The sequence below is a fragment of the Alnus glutinosa genome, chromosome 6 (genome assembly GCF_958979055.1).
Source record: "Alnus glutinosa chromosome 6, dhAlnGlut1.1, whole genome shotgun sequence".
Classification (NCBI taxonomy): domain Eukaryota; kingdom Viridiplantae; phylum Streptophyta; class Magnoliopsida; order Fagales; family Betulaceae; genus Alnus; species Alnus glutinosa.
The window spans coordinates 28529403-28550300 of record NC_084891.1 but is presented as its reverse complement, the minus strand read 5'-3'; the positions used below and the strand labels follow the sequence as shown (position 1 = coordinate 28550300).

Below are 20898 nucleotides of genomic sequence, written 5' to 3'. Positions count from 1 at the left end.
TATTTTATGGAGTTGCCCTTCTGCAAGGGATGATGGGGAGTAGGTCCTCGAAAGATACAGAAAGGTTGCGATAGATGGAGTAGCTTCACATGTACTTGTTCTTGAAGAAATGAAGGGGTGCTGTGATTTGGAAGATTTTGAGCTCCTGACAGTAATAGCATGACACATTTGGCTACGAAGGAACTCGTTTGTCCATGGAGGAGTTTTTTCCCACCCTCACCAACTGCTGAGGGAGGCCATGTTAGACGCGCGGGTCAATGCTTTTGGGGTTGGTGGATCGTGAGGCCTAGCTCATCAGTGAATCAGACAACTAGCTAGTTGGCTAGTTTGAAGGCACCCCCAGCAGGAGTTATCAAAATCAACTGCGATGCTGCAGTTGATCATAAGAAGGGGCGTATTGGCTTTGGTATTATTGTTGGGGATAGTGAAGACTTTGTGTAGGCAGCTCGCAACACCGCGTGGGAAATTATCGTGGATCCTAATACGGTGGAGGCAGGAGCTGCTTTACATGTTGTGTTATTAATTTATTAAGGAAGAGGGGTTTTTTTATATCATTTTGGAGGGCGATACTTTCCAAATAGTCAACAGCTTAATTAATCCGAATTTTTCTTTATGTAGTTGATTTGGACACCTTTTAGATGGCATCAAAACAGAATTGCAATCTTTTTGGTCCTCTAGTGTAGTCCATATGAAACGAGAGGGAAATTCAGCAACACATGTTTTAACCAAAGCAGTTGTAACTCATGTCATAAATTTTATTTGGTCGGAAGAAATTTCACCAAACATTTATGATATTGTTTGTAAGGAAATGGTTGTCCCTAGTTTTTAACCTTTCATTTTTTTTTCTTAAGATTATTAATTAGAATTGTGTTTTTGTTATAAATAAATAAATAAATAATAACAATAATAATAATTGCTTTTGTTTTTTTGCTAGATAACAAGAAAACAAACTTAAAAAACATTATCAGACGAAGCCGTAGCTTCTAGCATTACCCTATAAAGAAATGAATCTCGTAGAATATTTTAAAATTTCTAAGAAATCTTTCATGTCAAAATCAACGATAGAGAAAGCATATATTATATATATGATAGAGTCAAAGACTCAAAATCCTAAAATGCGTTCCACGGAGGCAAACTTTATGGCGGGCATTTGGGAGAACATGCGGGGTCAATGGGGTAATGAGGCGGACAACGGAAGATGGAGGTGATCGCTTACCGCAAAGGGCCAGTTGTGAATCACGTGATGGTGGCGTTCTGTACGTTCATAATTATTAAATCCAAAGCAATGGCCTCGTTTAATAACCTCCGTTCCCTCCCCTCTCTTCCGTGGGAATTGTTTTGTTGAGTGAAAAGTTAAAAATAATTGATGTGATATAAAGTATAAAGAATTTATATGAAAAAGTGAAAAAAAAAAAAAAAAAAAAAAAATTGTAATGTAGTGAATTTTTTTATTTACATAATAATAAAAAATTATTGATGTGATATAAAAATTAAAAAATGTTAAGAATATTTTGAAGTTGATATTTTTTGGGAGAGGTGAAAATAGGGGGAGGGGAGAGGGTTATTAAACGGGGCTACTTTCTCCTTGTTGACCTTTTGGTTAGAGTACTCACATCGGATTAGCCATTTTCTCCATTTGGCTAGAATATCTTAACTTTTGCTTAAAATTCACCTCCATCAGCTTATGTAAAGGAAAGCTAAAATGGCGTTGGTTAAGATCTGTGAACAGTCCAACGCCACATGAGGCATTGCACTGTACACAAATCTACTTATATTTTATTGTTTTTTTTTTTTTTTTTTTTTTTTTTTTTTTTACTTTCTTCCGTTCTCTCTCTCTCTCTCTCTCTCTCTAATATTCTTTCTTCTTCTTCTTCTCTGCCCGCGTTCGTCTCTGGATTTTCTTCTCCTGCGGAGGTTGGACTTGGCCTTGTCGTACATGTGAGCGGCAGCTTCGGGATTCCAATGGGGGAGACGCCTCCCCTCCTTCTGCTCAATTGACGACACGATATGCCACACCGCGCGCCACGACGACACGATGGGCCACGAACATCAAGTTCCACTCCTCCACGTTCAATTCCACCGCCGAGGTCGAGCCCATCACCAGCTTCTTCATGTACTTCACCATCTCCCTAGTACTGCTCGGCTTACTCCACTAGCTTCCTTGATCCCTGGTCAGTGAGGAAGCCATTGGAGGCTTTGGAGTGAACACACACAGAGCGAGAGTGAAAGAGAGAGAGAGACAAAGAAAGAGAGAGCAGCGGAAAGGTCAAAGACTCAAAAGGAGAGTCCGGAAATTTCTGTGCAGAACACGTGGGTGAGTGGAGTTCGGAAATTTCTAGAGGTGTAGAACTCGTGGGGCAGAGTGGAGAGAGGTTTTTAACAAAGAAAATAATAATAATAATAATAATAAATAAAAAGAATAAAATTGATTATTTTAATAATATATATATAAATTTAAATAATCGGATGGATGATAGCTTTAAAGGTGATTATCTAAAGATTCTAAACTAGTAAAAAATAGGTTTTGATTATGTAAAATAGATTGAAGTTTATATCATCCGATGGGATGCTCTTAAACACCTTTTGGGTTAAAAAGAGTGGTGTTTGGTTTACCTTCATTTTGCACCTTTTTAAAGAATGGTCCACGGTTTGGTAAATATATTTATGGAGTATTTTATTTTTTTAATAGTAATAAAATGTGATTGATGTAATTTAAAGTATGGAAAAGTTTGTAATTTTTTATATTAGAAAGTGAAAAAATTTTGTTTTATAGTAGTTTTTTTTTTTTTTTTTTGAATAGTAATAAAAAATTATTTATGTGATATAAAAAGTAAAAAAAAAAAATTGATATGTTTTGAATTTGACTTTTTTTTTTTTTTTTTTTAAAGAAAAGTGAAAAAAAGGGGAGAAAAATAAAGTTGTTTGTCAAACGATGAAAACGGTGTTTGGGTCGAGATCTTCAATGCAGGATTCCGAGCAATTGCATATTCCTGTAATTAGACAACAATTATGAGACGTTTTTGATAAAATTCTCCTACTCTAATTGGAATTCATCTGTCTAAATAGGTCCAATACCCGCTCAAGCAATACAATCCCTCGGAAGCCTCTCAGGATTGCAAGGAATTGCACTAATCCAGACAAAAAGATTATAAGGACCCATACATCGAGCTGCAGATCTTGTTTAACCATTGGTAAGCAATATAATAGTTAGCATTGTAAAAAAATTAATATCTCTAAAAATCTAAAAAATATCCTAAACCACTTCCATAATATATTTGTTTGAACCAGTCGACCTTTTTTTTTTTTTTTTTTTTTTACTATTTATTTTCGCCACGTAGCTCCAACTTGTGTCACAAACTTTCCCTCACCAAAAGGAGCAAAGTCAACTCTTCCCATGGTTGTCGAAAAACCAAGCACTACTAATAAAGTAAAATAAGATGGCGTAACCGCGTGGGCCACTTATGAATGCTTGCAGGGCATTTCTTCAGCAAAATAAGATGTTCACCTAACTCTACTTACCATAAAAAAAGAAGAAGAAGAGATTTTCACCTTTCCAAGAAGATTTACAAGCAGTTATATTAGTTCTTCAACAACTTAGTATATTCTATTATATATAATATTATCGACTCCATCTTAACTGATTCATCATGGTCAACTCAAAAAGTCAATAGAAATACAAATTTTTGTGCTCACTCTGTGGCGTATTGGGCCGTAACCAAATTCAACTTTAGCAGCATTCCCATCTATCCTCCTCCTATCCCCTCTATCTCAATTGTCGGCAGTAAAGATCCTCCGTAGGCTTGTTTAGATCTAGATTTAGCTTCATAGTTTAATTAGTTTATATATGTTTTATTTTAGCTTTAGCTTTCGTGTAATTTCATATGTATTTATTAAAAAAATAATAATAATAAAAGAAAAGAAAAATAAAAAGATAACGAAGCGAGAGACTAAACTTAGGTAATGTTAAAAATACTCTAGGAAATCTTCTATATTTTTTTTTTTCTCAACAATCTAGATTAATTCAAAGCTTTTCACGAGAAAGAGACAGTAAAATTAAATTTGAATCATTAAAAAAAACTATAGAATCTCTTCTAATTTGCCTAAACCAAATTCATATTCCAGCCGCTAATTCACCTAATGAGAGCCTAGTCCTCTTGGGAACAAAATTGGCCTGTCCTTCATGGATTGAAATGGGAACCCTTTTGCTTTTTCCTTTTTGACTGGAAGCTTCCAAAAGAACATTGCAGTCAAGGAAAGAGCGCTAATAAAGGTACTACAACTTTTATTAAAAGTTTCTAATAAATTGATTTGACGACTCGCATATCACTGAGCATCCTCATTAGCCTCTTCAAAATTTCACTAAACTTTAGTGAAAAAATCAACCTTTTTGAGTTTAATTATCACTTTTAAAAAGTCTCTTACATTAAACTCTTTAAATATTTCTCTATTTTAATTAAATATTATTTTTTTATTGGTTTTGGATCAACTACTTTAACTGTCTTGGACATCAAAATTGCACCGACAACCAACCAACTCCCTTCATCCAACGTCCAACATGTATTCTTCAACAACCACCCATCTCCCTGTAAAGGGGATCTATAGATCACCAGCCCAGAACCCAAATTTACGGCACATAAATTCAACGAAAAGGTAGAGGAGGGTTGAATAAGCTTCGAAGTGGCTTAGAAAGATCTCAAAGGCTCTCTTTTCAATTGGGTTTTCGAAATTCCGTCTGTGAGAGTTCTCAAAAGTCGCCAATTCAAGTACTCAACCATTGTTTTTTCTGGAATGGGTTGATTTGGGTCTTGCCTTTTGGATCCGTGTTCAGAAATTTGGGAAAGTTTGTACACTTCGTGGTGGAAATCTTGGTATACTGTTTTTATTTTTTTATTCATTTGAGTTTTTGTTGCTGCAAGTTTCAATGGTAGCTCTTCCCAATGAGCTATTCATCAGTTGTGCATTTTCTGCTCATTACAGGCAACAGAAGAAACTGGTACAGAGGAACCCAAGTGGAGTTGTGCCGATCTGGGTCTAGATTAATTCCTGGTTATACAGCACCTAAGTGAAGTTCTGGAAGAAGATCCTAGGAGTGCCGTTAATGGACTCTCGCAGTGCTGTATAGCAGAGAGAGCGAGACAGAGGAGGAGAGACAGACGAAGGAAAAGTGAGATGGGCGGGAAGTAAAAATGAAATAATATTTTAACGAATAGCGTGAGAAAATCTGGGGTTAAATTTGGTGAGAGATTCTGACAAAAATTAGTTTAGAGAAATTTTAGTGAGCTCAATGCATAAGGTTTTTTGAGAAGTTTCTCCAATATTTAGTGAAAAATTCAAACTAAAGAGGCCAATGAGGATGCTCTTATCATGTCAACTAATACACAACTAAATTTACTTATCAAATTTTGTTGCTTAATTAATTTTCTTCACTCATATAACACACATGTGGACTGACACAAGGTAAAAAAGTAACCCACAAGGTATAGAGCTCTTACCTATATAGCATATGCGAAAGTCACGGACCAATTGCAAAAACACACAAAGACATGGCAATATACAGATGGGGGCAGAAAATTTTCACTACCATATAGCTGTAGGTTTAGCCATGCAATGCATTGCTCGATGTTTGTTGGAACTAGGAAGTGTCAAAAACATGTTGCACGTCCTGATGTCCTAAAAATAATATTAACAGACAAGGGCTTTGAAGTTTTTACCATTGATGTGCTTTTCAAAAATAGGCTCCGGCGTGCTGTTTCTCACCTCCCAATGCGAACTGCAAGCAAATGGCTTGGAATAATTCACAGCTGCTCATAATTGCCAGGGCAAGATGACTGTTGCAACTTGAAAGTTCTATATTTGTCCCCAAAATGTGTATATACAAACGAAAGGTCTTAGAAAATTAGGGGAATGCTTCCAGTTGGGAACGCTCACAACGTTGAAAATTAGGCCACCGCATGGTTGCAATTGCTGCCTCTGTGACTTGATATCGGAGGAGCCGCCCTTATCGTCAAACTTTGAATAAAGGCTATCATCTATACATAAAAGAATTCTCTTAGAATTTAGAAATCAAGTCCGCAAGCAAAATAAGCACAAAATTTGAAACAATAAGTATACAGATCACGTATAGAAATATTTAAATAAATAAGCAAAATAAAAAGGTAAGGAGCTTAAAATTGACGATTTTTTAGTTCATTTATATGGAAATGAAATCGGATTTCGTATAGCAGTTTGGAGTTAAATCCGGGGTGCTTTCATGCCCTTCTACTAATATTTTGATTCATCTGAATCATAGTCCATCTACCACCTTAAGCATCATTTTATGATTCATTTTCTTTTGTCCCATAAAAAAGAGTTAAGGCAGTTTGGACTGATAAGTGGTCACATCTAACCAACATATTGCAGTCTACACATTCACGCATAGATTCGTTCATTAGACCACCACATATAGCGGCGATATGGCAATCCATGTATGGGTGTAAAATCATAAATCTCAATTGATTAGACTAGCAAATGCAAAAAGAATGAACTGCTAGTCTTTGCTGTCAAAGACAACAAAGCACTCTGATAAGTAAACCCTAATATGCATCTTCATCATAATGTAAAATCTCTTACCGAGGCAAATCCGATGCACATAATACTGAATCCAGGGAAATTCAAGGGTGCCCGATCAGAGAGGAATAAAGCTGTAAGAACAATTTAATCTTGTCAGTTTTAATAATCGTTTGGGTATAAAGACTAAATTAAATTTCCAATCACCTGTTAGAGGAGAGAAAGCTAAGGGAGAAACAACATTGGCAAAGGAACATATGCCCGAAATGCACCCTTGAGCCATTCCCTAAAACAGAAGGGAACAAAAAGAAAAGAAAAGAAAAAGATTAGTCAGATGTAAAAAGCAGAATCAGTGCCAAAAAGAATTCATCTGCTGTAAACAAGATACTAATTAGAGTGCATACAGAGTGCAGAATTTTATTTTCAACTTTTTTTTTCTTCTAGTCAAATTTTTTATTGAGATCAAAATAGGTGTTAACATCTTGACGTCAGCATACAGTCAAACTGATGCCAATCAACCAAAATATTGGATTGCCCAGAAAAAAAGAAAAAAGAAAAAAAATGGGAGTAACTCTTCAATAAACTTACCTGTTCGCAGGACCCAACTTGTTTAGAAACGATGCTCCTCATCTGCAAATTTTAAGATAGTTTATTTAACAGACCATATCCAAGTAAATGTTATAGATTGGAAATAGAAAATGAAGACTCACACATGGATGTGAGAAAACAAACAATATGGAGAACATAGCAGCGACATAGGGGACCTATCAGCATTCAAAATGTCAGTCATACTACAACACAACCAAAGTCAGCTAAAGCATGTACCACATATAGTTTTAAAAAAATTAATTAATCTTCGAACAGATGATAGAACGCGTAAAAAGGAAGAAACTTGTATTGGCCACTGAAGTTGCAAAGAAGTACCCAGAAGGACCACGCAATGCTGTAAAGAAACATCTGCATTCAAGGCCATACATTGTTAAATGAGAACTTGATATGCATGCTATGTGTGAGTAGGAGACAATCAACTAACGACAGAAGTACTTATTGCTCAAGTCATTTTGGCATGTAAGGGAATTATGACAGAGACGCAAGGTGCTTACATGTGCACATCCAAAAAAGAGCCCTACTGAAAGCAGCTTCTCCTCTCCAAAAGCAGGAACCAATTTAGGCATGATAAGCAGCTGCATAATTGCTTTGATTTTTAGATTATTTTCATTTTGGCCATGCTTCAACTTTTCGATGGGAATAAAAGGAATTAAGGCTATGTTGGAAACAAAAGGAATGCAAATGACAATTAAACAAACCAATCTCTGACACACCTGTGATATTGTCCCTGCAATCCCAGAAATGACCATTAAGTCAGCAAACTGATCCTTGTTAAAGTGAAACCTGGCCTTTAAGTAATACTGCAAAAGAAATAATATCTTTAAGCTTGCAAATTTCAAGCAATAAGCTCAACAAACTAGTAACTTATACATACTGAAAGCACTGCAAAATGAAATGCAAACAAAATGACAGAACTTGAATTGGCTATTTCTAATACAATAAACTACCAAAAGTCCACTAGTTTAGAGCCACTATAACCTGCATAACTATACGAAAGTGTTGTGTCACAAATTATTCCAAAAACTTAAATTAATAAAAAAAATAGTGAATTTAATCATTTAATTAAACTTTGTCACTCCCCCTCACATATGGGCTTCAACTTTCTCTCTACAAGTGGGGCCAAGATGTGAAATATTTACTAAAATGGGGAGCAAAATTATGGAGTTAGGTTTTATGTCTAAGGTTTTGCTTCGATACCATGTTAAATCATCAGTTATCCAAAAACTTAAGTCGATAAAAAATGTTAAATTTAATAATTTAATTAATACTCTATTAAAATGAAATGTGCTTGTAATTCACAGAACTAGAGAAGTAAAGTACCATCATAGATGCATGAAGGCCAACATCTGCAAGATTGCTGAAAAACGCAACAATTGCAGCTTGGGAAAATGTTGAGCTGCAAATTAACTAAATATAATTACTTCAAAAGGCAACAGTGTATTAGGTAATTTATTTTCTAGGCATAATACTGTCTTTCTTTCCAAAAAATTAAAATTCGCGTACCTAGCCTTCAGCAAGCAGACCATATCCTCCAAAGAAGGCATTCTTTTGAATAGCTGCGTACTGTTACCATTCCTAGTTGATTCTCCATCTGGTTTAGTGATATACAGTTTCTCCTCTGAGATTATTGGAACGGAAAGACCGTCCTTTACAATCGAATCAGGGAGGAAAACCCTCGTGTACACCGCTGCAACGACCGCCACCGACGCCGCAACCTAACGACAAGTCGTCTAATATATTTTTAAGGACCTTTCGTATAAATTACACGATCTATTTTTTAAGTTATTCATTCATAGAGAAAGAAAGAGAACCTGGAAAGTAGAGGACGTGGAGAGAAAACGAGTGGATAGGGTTCCGCAGACGAATGCAGAGGATCCGATCCCCGACAGAACTCCGAACGCCGATGCTCGTTGCCACTCCGGAACATTATCTGCCTGCAAACAAAATTCAAAACGACTTCGTATTTGATATTTGAAGCTACACAAGACAATGTGGAGGGAAAATGAAAGCAACCGTTAAATTAGGCAACAAAAAATATAGGCAGGGACGGGCCAGAACGGGCCTTTTTATATTTGTTGGGCCTTTAAAAGATGTATATGGGTCTATCATAATCAAAATTGAGCTTCGGATCCAAATAAGAGCAAGTGATTGGCGTGGGGTTGTATACATACACATGTCAAATATTGTAAAAAAATTATAGTTGAGTTGTAATATGTAGCAGTATTCAAATTTCAAATTGTAAAATATGATAATTATTAAAGCAAGTAAATATCATATTGGTAATTTTTATTTTTATTTTAAATAAGTACAATGGAAAAAAGAAAGAAAAAAACAAAACTAGGAAACTTCATAGGAGGAGGGAGAATCTTTTCCAATACAGGAAGGAAAAGAACTAGATAAAAGGGAAATGATTGGAATGCAACCAGAATAAATTATGGTTGCGGTCCAATTTTTAACATGATGAGCACAAAAGTTTGCACTTCAGTTAACTTTACTAGATGTCCAGCTAGTAATTAGAGGGAGTATGAAATGGATAACAGAAATAATGGAAGCAATTCGAGTAGCTAAAAGAGCTGCAAGAGCCTCGCCATAAAGGGGAGAACAAGGAGAACTGATTAGAGAGATAAACTCTAAAATCCCTGCAGACTGCAACTTTAGCAGAAAAATTCTCTCTAATTTTAGTTTCATAATTGATCTTAAAATAAGAAGACGAAGGAAATTGCCATACTTCAGATCGAAGAAATGGCCAGTTTTTGATAATGCATATTGGTAAAATTGATAGATCCATATCAAGATATATAATCTCCATTTCATCATATCCCAATATTTTGCCAACCAAAAAGAAAGTGATTATGAGTCGAAGTTGAAGTACTTGTGGGGCTGATTGAGAAACAATTGAGATCGAGAAATATTTACCACATAAGCGAGGGCGAGGCAGTGAACGCTTCCTTCACAAACCATTGCAGTGAGTGTCTTGAGGACGTAGTATAGATAGAAGAAATTCCTCTCCCTGCTGTACGCCAATACGCCTGTAACCAAATTCTATCATTTTAATTCAAATATTCTCCCAGATTTGGATTAAAGTAAGATTCAGCATTAATGGTCGTCGTTTTAGTTGCAGACCCGGCCCCGAAGTCATTTGTGGAATAAATTAAGAGTAATGCTAAAAAATTATTTATATATTTCATTATTATCCTATTATGATGAATTGCCAGTGTCACTCAATTTAAACTGTCTCGTCTATATAATACCTACTACGTTTACTATATATATTTATTATTTTTTCAAGAAAAAGAATTATACTTTAAATGGGTCCGCCGTCAGCTGTATTGCTTTAGAAATAACAAGTTAGCATCTGTCTGACTGCAACCTTATTGCTCCCGTTAATTGGATAATCCAACTGGAAAATACCAAAATATAAAGATAGGACTATAAACTTTATTCTTCTATTCCTTTTTTTCAAAGAGTAAAGTGCTTCTTCTTCTTTTTTCTTTTGACTTCATCGTCTTATAAAAGCTTAAAATGTTCGAATTTAGTTTTAGCAGATTTTACATCTCAAATGGTGGTGTCCTGGCCGGCCTTAGTATAATTTTGAAATTAATGTGTCAATAATTATAGTAATTTATCCTTTCGAGAATGATTGGCTATTGGCCTGGGGACTACTCGATCAGTACTTATACCAATCGATTACAAAGGAAATCAAATAGAACCTCTTATATATGCTTTTTCGAATTTTGTGTTTTAGACCTAAGTTTTTAATTTGGCCAATTTAATACGTGAGTTAACAAAAACTTTAAATCTAAAAAACATCTAGGCATTTTTCGATCTCTCAAATAAATAACCTAATACCCTGAAAAGACTATTATATCATTATCTATAGTTAAAAACTTAAAACAATAGTCTTTTACACTATTTTTATTATTTATTTAAGGAAAAAAGAAATGGTTACATGTTTTAGATTTAAAATATATTTGTAAATTCAGATATTAAATAGGCTAAATTGAAAAGTCAAGTCTAAAGCGTGAAATTTAAAAAAGCACAAAAGATCGAGTTTTAGAATATTTTCCCTAAAATTCAGCAGCTTACCTCACTTTACTTTCGACTTAATTAATATAGACTTACAAATTAAAAAAAGAGAATTTTTTTTTTTTTTTTTTTTTGGGGGTGGGGGGGTCTCCCCAGCCTCCCCTCGTTTTTTTCCGCGTCGTTGTGATTGGGTTTCAGGCAGCAAAACAAATCCCAGTCCATTTATGGGAGGACAAGATAAAAGTAGGTAATGCATACATACCCAGGGGAATAATGGTGAGAGTCATTGGGACTGCAAGCAAAGCTTTCCGACCATACTTGTCAGAGAGATTTCCAACCATAGGCATCGTCACCAGTGTTCCGAGCCCTATGATCTGCATAAATCACACGTGTTTGCTTTCGTTATAAACAAGTGTTGATCCTCCATTAATGCTTGTTGGTAAGGTTTCCTACTCTAGGACAAGCACAAGGAACCCTATAAGAGTGGCATGCTACTTAATTGCATACGAAATAACTATTATTCATGCACAACCCTAATCACCACAAACAATTAAATAAGTCAGAATCGACAATGATAGAATTTTTTTTTTTTTTTTAAAAGGTAAAGAGAATGCATACATACATGATACATTATACTACTAGCTCGGCCAATAAACTTGTGTTGTGGGCGAAAAAGAATTAGGATCGATCCTACTAGCTAGTAGAGTGTAGAGTGTTCGAATTTTATTTAGCTACAAAAGAAGGGGAGAAAGGGTTGTAGGATTCAAATTTTTAGCAATTTGATGCTTGAATTGTAATAAATGTGAGAAGGTTTATATGGAGCCTATTTATCCGAGCAGAGACGAGCTGTCTGAGAACTGTTCAGATAGATAGATCCATAAGAACTCTTTTACATTTTTTTGAATTATAAGCAATTCAAACAACAAAATTATTGAAAATCTCTATCTCAAATTATGGAACTTATTTGTTCCAAACAACATAAGGTTTGGAGCCCATTTATTTGAAATAAGTGAACCCACAACTTAACTTATTTCCGTCGATGCAATTCAAACACCTCAATTGTAAAATCCCAATTTTTGGTTTTTAGGATTTTAGGCATAGAAGGCCAATGACATCCTGTGATTTGTTGGATATGGGGGGAAAAAAAAATCAGACGAATAGCAAGTGAGATGATAAAGATAATCCGGGTTTAGTGGAAAGAGAAGTATGCGCACGAAACGCATTTTCAGTTCGTGGGTCCTCGAATACGGCATTCCCCGCTGAACTGATAGGAAATATCTCTACATGAGAGAGAGAGAGAGAGAGGGAGAGAGAGAGATTATCATAAGGAATGCCTTCTTCTTTTTGTTTTTGTTTATTGGTTTTTTCAATTTCTTTTTCCTTGCGACAGAGGACAATATTGATAAAGAAAGATGCAATACTGGAAAAACTGGAGCAAGAAAGGGTATACAGAAAATACCGCCTGTTGAAATCCGGTGAGATAAATGGCTAGTGAGCACTTGTCTTTTCCGGGACAAATCGCCGACATGGTAACATCAGTGATAGCTGGGATCACCATGAACATGGAGAAGTTATAGAGAAACACTGTCACGAAGAGGTAGTGGTTCAACCCTGACAGCTCTTCCATGATCCCTCTCCCTCTCCCTCTCCCTCGAAACTTTTGAACAAAAATCAAAAGAAATTTGAAAGGACAACCGAGTGATGGCCACTGGCCAGCCACCCTCTGAAGGCTGAAGCTACGAGTGACATTAAAGAAAGTGTTGAGACTTAATTAAGTGCGTCCTTTACTATATATAACTTACCGAAAAACGGCAGACATTACATATATAACCCTAGAAAAGGTGTTGAGTTTAAAACTTTAATTTGGACTATACGTGTCATCTAAGTTTGCTTGTGTACGCATGTTTCAGTTTAATTGGTTACCGTAAAATTGATCGAGTGACATCATGAGATTGATACTGTGGCAGAAGCAATTGAAATATTAAAAAATGAGTTGCATATTTGCGTACGCATATTTTATACAATTTATATAGGGTGTGTACAAATATTATTTTTCATTAAAAAATAAAGAACAGAGAAATTGGAAGAAAGGAGAATGATAAATTTTTTTTTTTTTTTTTTAAAAAAATGAAACATGTAATTGGTAAGTGACCAGTGCTCAACTGTAGCAGCACAACAATTTTTATCTAAAATAGTTAGTCGGATGTGGGTGATTTTTGACCCAAATTTACATTTTAACTAGCTAAAATAATTACCTTTGTCTAACTGTGTGTGAATGTTCTGACTGGCTTGGTTTTAAAACTTGTGGCTTAAAAAAATATCAAATTAAGCGTTTGATAATATTTGTTATTTGAAAAAATAGTATTTTAAACTATTTTTAAAATTGTGCATTTTAAAACTGCACCCATTCTTGGTTGCGTGAAAATATGAATTTTTTCAAGCTTTTAAGCTGCAACTTTTTATTTTTTTTTTAAACCCACTGCCAAATAAAATATTTTCTACAATCTTTTTTAAAAAATACACCAAACTCGCTTAGGGAATAAGCTTTGATCCCCCTTTGATCAGCCAAAACCAAGAATTCGACCAAATTCCGTACGGTAGGGTCCAATTAGCGAATTCTTTAGCAAGTGGCCAATGTATCCTAGGCATTACCCAAAGCTAAAAGCACCTTTTTCAGTGTTTCTGTGCGTTTTTCACAATAGATGATACTCAGATCCGTGTGAATCTAACAATGAAGCTCTCCCTGGCCTCATCACTGCCGGCAAAATTCTTCTATCCATGGAAAATAAAATTAAATTGGGTTTCGGTGATCAGCCTCTACTCTAGAGTTAAAACTCAATTATGTAAAGATAGTAAGAGAAAATAAAATAAAAATAAAAAACCAATTATTATTATAAATTTTTTTTCTTCTACTTCATTTGTTTTTCTATTTTCTGTGCTTGTGAGAAGCCGACCAAAAGAGATGAGCAAAATAAAAATGGTTTGGGTGCATTTTTGTTAGGGTGGCCAAACAACCTAAAGGGGTGGATTGGCCACTCCACCACCTGCTCCTAATTCTCATCATGAGTTTAGAGGTGACTGCAACCAGCCCTGTGTGGTCGCAGCCTGCCATCTTTGGGTGGCCAGGAGAATTGCACCCCAAAGACCCAAACCACTTTTCAATTTTTTTTCATGCCAGCGGTATACATTGCATCGAATCTAAATATGTGGTTCAAAACTTGCTTCGATGGGTGAATTTCATCGTAACCCTTTCTCAATTGTCTGTTTGAATTGCCGCTCAATTGTGTGTTCGAATTGAGACATGTTACATGCACATCACTTGTATATCTTTTGTACATCATTTTTTTTAAATTTACCATTAGATTTATAGAACCCACATGTAAATTCTTGTGGGTTCTATAAATTTAATGGTTGATTCAAAAAAGCGATGTACAAAAAATGTACAAGTGATATGTAAAAGTCATTTCTCGTTCGAATTTGCCAAAAGTTTTCGGGAGATGACTTGTCTTCTAAACTATTAAGTAAATAAATAATAATTGATTAGCACCTAAATATATAACTTTTCACCACCTTACCTAAATGATAAGGTGATCCCTCACTTTAATTTATTTTTAAAAAATAAAAAAATTAAGAAAATAGTGAGAGACTATTTTATCGCATAGACAAAGTGGTAAAAAATTGTATATTCTAATAAATAGACCTCGATTTAATCCATAGGGGTGGGAACCGTACGTGGGCGCCACAGTGGTCAGTGGGCCAAAGTTGTAGATGCCGTTTTCTTATCGTGACCAGGTCGGTAACGGTCGACAAAAGACAACTTGGATTTTTGTGAAAAAAAAGGATGGACGTACATTACACAAACCGCAGTTTACATTTCACCACAAAAAAAGGTAGTAAATTAAAGTTAAACAGAGACTGTGGGTCAGCCGCGCGAGTTGGAAGTTTGTGTAAATGCTTAGAAACGAAGGAGCCGAGAAGGAAACCTCGTGAAGCTGAAGAGAAGTTTCGTTAAATGAGAGAGAGAGAGAGAGAGAGAGAGAGAGAAATGAAGTTGATTGATTTGATGATGATTAGGATTAGATTTTATACATTTAGTTGTGTTTATGTTATTGCATAATAAATATATTCTTACATTATTCAAAATTTTAAACAACGAAATACTAAGTACAAATGCAACAAAATAAAACATTTGTCATAAAAATAGATTTGCGAAGCCTATTTCTAGTGACAAAAGTTCAGAAATTTGATCAAGGAAAATGATTAAGATTATATTTTATATATTAAATAGTATTTATGTTGCCACATAATGAATATATTTTTACATCACAATGTACAGAATTAACAAATGCAACAAAAAAAAAATATTTACTCTAAAATGGATTCGAGACGTCAAGAACCCTATTTCTAGTAATGCATGAAGTTTAGAAATTTGATTAAGGGAAATCAAAATTTATTTTGAGACTTTTTTAAAATAACTTGAATTTAAAGGTTTTGAAGTGGAGTCACTACTAAGACAATCTCAAAAATATCCTTTAATTTTTTTTTTTTTCAAATTTTTGTTAAAAAATATTCCAACCCAGTTTAAATTAAGGAAAACTTTATCCATTGATTAATGAACTCACAAAACACAATATTGTCTAGGGCCTCTTACTTTCAATGGAAGAAATTAAAACAGAATAGAATTAAGCAACCTATCGTAATAAAATTGCCAGAGAACATGTATAATAATGTAAAGAAGCATGCATTTGGCTACTGATCTGGTATATATATATCTAGAATAAGTTAACAAGGTAGTGGGAATGAAAAGGCTAGTAAATAGTAATTAAATAAATGAAGCTTGGGTAAAAGAACTTACCGCTTGCTGAAATCCAGTCAGGTAAATGGCGAGTGAGCATTCATCTCTTCCGGGACAAAGTGCGGACATTGTTACGTCGGTGATGGCTGGAATCACCATGAATGTAGAGAAGTTATGTAGAAAGATTGTCATGAAGAGGTGGCTCAACCCTGAGAACTTTTCCATCTCTCTCTCTCTCTCTCGGCTAAAGCTAAAGAGCCAAGCTTCGGAATATAGCAAGAAGAAACACTCAAAGCAGGAAAGGAGGTGGATTTAAAAAGAAACAGTGCAGTTCGTATTAATTGCATGTCAATTGCGCTAATGTAGGGGTGCTCGCAGTACGGTGACACTGTGACAGTACAAGTTGATTTAGGAAATGAATGACCAACAACAACCCAGACGATCTTGTAATGAGGCGGTCGGCCTCTGGCCCACCGAAAGTCGATTCGGTAATTTCTCCGCAATATACAGGTTCGTGATATCGGGGACTGTCACTCTAGCCGCAAAAGTGAAGAAAGCACGAAGGTCAAGGTCCAAGGATGCGTAGCTTGTAGTTCATGCAAGGATAAAGCCTCAAAGTTACATTTTGGGCCCATTTTAACGCGTGTAGGACTTAATTACGCTTTAAGGCGTGCAAGCTTGATCTACGCCGACTTGGGTAGGTTATTTGAAAGGGCTACTTTACCCGGCCCAATAATTTGAAACTGGGTTCGGCCCGTAGATATAGAACATTGTTGGGCACATCGAGTAATTGGGCTACACCCTTTGATTTTTTATTTTTTATTTTATTTTTTTTAATTTTAATGTAAATTTTTTACTCCAACCCAATTTATTATGTTTGGTGTCATTTTTTTACACATTTTTTGTCCATCTCTTTTATAAATCCGTCATTAGATATGACAGAAATGGCTAATGAATAGGTGACATTGACAATCTCAAAAATTTTGACGGGATAAATTATAAATTTTTAAACATTAGAGCCAAAATCGAAAAAAAGGTGTAACTTGGAAGGTTAAATGTATTTTTCCCAAGGTTTTATAAGCTGTGTTTTATAGAAAATATTTTAAGGACTACATAATAGTCCAACTAATGATGGTTTCATGAAAATAATTATTTTTTTAAAAAATGAGGTAATTTTTTTATACAAACTCATATCTTCTCATTATCCCCCAAATGTAACATAGCTTTTAAAATTATCATTGAATCAAAATTTAATTTATTATATACTATTAAATGCTTTAAAGGTGTTTCACATGTTAAAATGTTCTAAAAATGAGTACGTATGACTTATGACCATCTATGAAAGAGGAGTTCCAAACAAAGAAAATGTCCATTTAATGAAAGTTTTTGTAACATTCTAGACCGTTAGAGCTAGATTTGTCTATTTACTTATTTAGAGACGCAAAGATTCATAAGGTCTGCCAGATAATTTAACTAACATGCTGAATTATTAAAGTAAAAGAAAATAGTTTTAAGGGTTAGATACCTTTTTGGAACCTGTGGTTTGAAAATTTTGTTTTTTGGTACCTGATTAGTTTTATTTTTCTTCATAGATGGTACCTAGGTTTTGAAAAAAGACGAAACTGGTACTTCCATTTATTTTTTCGTCCAATATTTAAAGGTCTGCCACATGTTAACCAATGAGGGTTGACACGTGGTACAATATAAAAAAAAATAATAATAAAACTTTAAAAATAAAAACATTAAAAACCTTTAAAAAAATTAAAAGAAGAAAAAGAAAAATGAGTGGCTGAGATGACTTTAGTAAGAGGCCATAATGTTAAGGCTCTTAATAAGAGAGAACTTAATTTGCATTCGCATATTCCTTTTGTATGTTATGACTTTAGTAAACGCCTTAAGGCATGTATAGAAAACTGTTATGAATATCCAAATTATGTTATGAAAATTTAAACGTACTTGATTTTATGCTTCCGTAAAAGATTTTATCATGTCATGCTTCATAGTAGTGTACGGGTGAAAATGCGGCGGTGGTTGCGGTTGCTAGCAAATTCGGCAAACATAAACATAAACATAAAATATATATGAAATTCAAAACATAAATCAAGTCTAAATGTAACACATTCAAAATTGGAGTGGATGTTGGTGGCAACGGATATATGGCACACCATGAATCCAAATATATATTGTATATATATAAATTAAATGACATAAAAAGAAGAGAGAGGGAGGGAGGGAGGGAGGGAGAGAGGGAACTACATAAGAGATCTAGCTAGAATTGGTGCTCAAGGTTACCAGCTAACGAATGCATTTCACTACGCATCCTTCAAGGCATCTTTTGTAGCATTTAGAATCGATGGTCATGACACTATGAGAAACAAATTCTAGGCATTCTACGCCGCAATCTTCAACGCAGTTTGCGTAGCATATAATATGTAGCTTCGCAAACATTGATGAAGAATCTGGAAGAGCTGAAGGGATGAGGTGCTGATCAGGGAGAACATTGGCTTCCACTGCAGCTCGCACAAACATTGTTAACACTATCATCATCACCACAACTCTTGTCATTGTTGTCAAACCATTTCCAACCATATCTTTGAACTTCCCCTCGATTGAAAGTTGAATACCAAACCAGACTTTGAATCTGATCATACTTACATAGTGTCAAGCTAGATTGATTCATTAATTACTATAAATCAATAGCTATTTAGGAGTCAGTAGGAGTATCCGAAAGATCACAATTTATGATTCGAAAAGACGGATATAAAAGTCGTATTAGATTACTAAAATGCAACCAACACACTATAAATATTAAAAAAACAAGATATATATATATATATCGTCTATGTTTTGCTTGGAAGTAGTAGAAAGGTTGTATGATCCGCACCTAATTAACAAGTACAATAAAATATTTTTTTAAAAGTAATAAAATATTTATTCTTCTTAATTTCAAAGCGTTTAAGAAGATTCAACATATAAAATATATATAATATATAAGGGTATGCGAATTGAATGCGGTTAATAACCACATTTACATACTCTAAAATCATTATTTTTATTTGCATACACGAATAATAATTTTTGCTAACCGCAAGTCTGTTGGAAGTGAAATGGTGGGTGATTTCTGAGATTTTATTGTATTTTTCTTAGGTGATGTGATGTGCTTTTGCGCAAATCACTTTTTGATGGTTGGGGTTTCGGATTTTGAAGAGATGGAAGAGATAAAATCAATTGTACTGTTTTTGTTTTCTCTGAGGAACGTAAAATTTACTGTATATCTAGATTTTTCTCGCATGGTTGTTAGTGGTCGGTTGTGGATGAACAGTTCCCCCAATTTCCATTAATTTTAAACTTGAAAAGATTAATGATTTTTAGCTTAATTGGTAACTCCTGTAAGAATCGAATAGACATTATTCTTGGCCGGAACAGCTAGCTCCTCCTTCTATGATAATTTTAGATTTGTAGCAGCTATATTCAAAGACAACATTAGTTTAGATATACGAGACACTTAATGATCTTTTTGGGTATTGAATTTTTTAAAAGAGTAATGATTCACTACCACTTAAATATACAACTTTTCACCACCTTGTCTATGTGGCAATGTGATCCCCCACTTTAATTTATTTTTAAAAAATAAAAAAACTAAAAAAGTAGTGGGGGACCACCTTGCCACATAGGCAAGGTGGTAAAAAGTTGTATATTTAGGTGGTATTGAATCATTATTCTTTTTAAAATTAGAATTCAATTCTTATTTAATGTGCGAATTTCGAAGTTTAACAATATGAGATAAAATTTATTTTTTTTAAAAAAAATATGATTTGTTTTTTAAAAAAGTAGAGAAGAATCAGAATTCAACTCTATTCCCAAACAGACCATTAAACTAATAAATTATATTAACGTATGATTAATACATGAAAGATTTAGGAGAAGCATCCAAATTGAATTGGAAGAATTTCATATAACCCAAATCTATAAAGATAGTAACCAGTAAGAATATGTGAGAATAATATGTTTATTTTAATAATATTAAAGTACGTGCTTCTTATATGTTTAAAACTTGCATAAAAATTTTATATATCGGGTGAGAAGAAATTTTTTCAGCCCAACTTTTGAAAAAATAAACTCAAGCTGAAAAATAAATACGTATCAACCTTTGATAACCTCGTAAGAGTACTATGTTTCTAGCTTTCGGTAATTAACTATAAGATACTAGCGAGAAAAATCCGATAAGGTTAATCTAACTGATAAAAAAAAAAGAAAAAAAAAAGAAGAAGATAAGGTTAATCTAATCGCCTCAGTATTTTAGATTAAAGTAGCTATGTAAGAGTAAAGGTCTTTTTAGGTTTGTGATTTTAAATTGTACGATTTGAAAAAGTGATTTTTAAAAACCCAGTTAAGCGTTTGACAAAATCGCAGTTTGACCTTTAAAATCGCATAATAACCTTTTAAAATAGTGCGTTTCTAAAAAAGCACTACATTGCCTGCGATTTGAAAAAGCAGTTTTTTGAATTTTTCAATCGCAATTTTTTAAAAACGCAATTCCCAAACGTTTCATTTTCTACGATTTGGTTTAAAATTGCATTTTTTGCCTATGAAATTGCAATCTCAAACGTACCCTAAATGAAAGATTACAACATAAAAGTTATATGAAAGATCACAATGGTTGGAAAAGACGGATATAAAAGTCATATTAAAACTTAAATGTTAGAGGTATCAAATCTTTTACTAAGAGATGGGTACCAAGATGATGTTGAACTTATTCATTAGTACCCGCAGCTTTTCTTTTTATTAATTGTTTGACCATCTCCAATGAATAAACTCAACATCATCTTAATACCTATCTCTTTGAAAAAAAAATTGATACTCTAGCATTTCTCAACTAGAAATATTAAAAAAGGAGATACAAATCGTCAATGTTTTGCTTG

General features: G+C 34.1%; 1 protein-coding gene across 3 annotated transcripts; it reads right to left on the bottom strand.

The window, feature by feature from the left end:
- Nucleotides 1–5556: 5556 nt before the first annotated feature.
- Nucleotides 5557–16288, bottom strand: LOC133871418 (uncharacterized). 3 transcript variants are annotated; one of them, XM_062308874.1, is made up of 14 exons: nt 16037–16288; nt 11444–11555; nt 10072–10184; nt 8967–9089; nt 8659–8870; nt 8476–8551; nt 7869–7955; nt 7650–7730; nt 7471–7503; nt 7257–7310; nt 7135–7176; nt 6754–6832; nt 6610–6680; nt 5557–6029 (listed from the first exon to the last, which is right to left on the bottom strand). In XM_062308874.1, the coding sequence occupies exons 1-14, from the start codon at nt 16199–16201 to the stop codon at nt 5940–5942; spliced, it is 1338 nt and encodes a 445-aa protein (XP_062164858.1). In that variant the 5' UTR covers nt 16202–16288; the 3' UTR covers nt 5557–5939. The 3 variants fall into 3 exon arrangements, with proteins under 3 accessions (XP_062164858.1, XP_062164856.1, XP_062164857.1); XM_062308872.1 differs by lacking the exon at nt 16037–16288 and adding an exon at nt 12632–12943; XM_062308873.1 differs by lacking the exon at nt 16037–16288 and adding an exon at nt 12641–12943.
- Nucleotides 16289–20898: the final 4610 nt, after the last annotated feature.

Bases quoted from the DNA above. Each gene is read 5' to 3' on its own strand.
- LOC133871418 (XM_062308872.1), bottom strand. From the start codon at position 12,808: ATGGAAGAGCTGTCAGGGTTGAACCACTACCTCTTCGTGACAGTGTTT. The intron at 8,552-8,658 runs GTACGCGAATTT...GTTAATTTGCAG, and splicing joins GTCTGCTTGCTGAAGGCTAG to CTCAACATTTTCCCAAGCTG. The intron at 7,177-7,256 runs GTGAGTCTTCAT...TAAAATTTGCAG, and splicing joins TTGTTTTCTCACATCCATGT to ATGAGGAGCATCGTTTCTAA.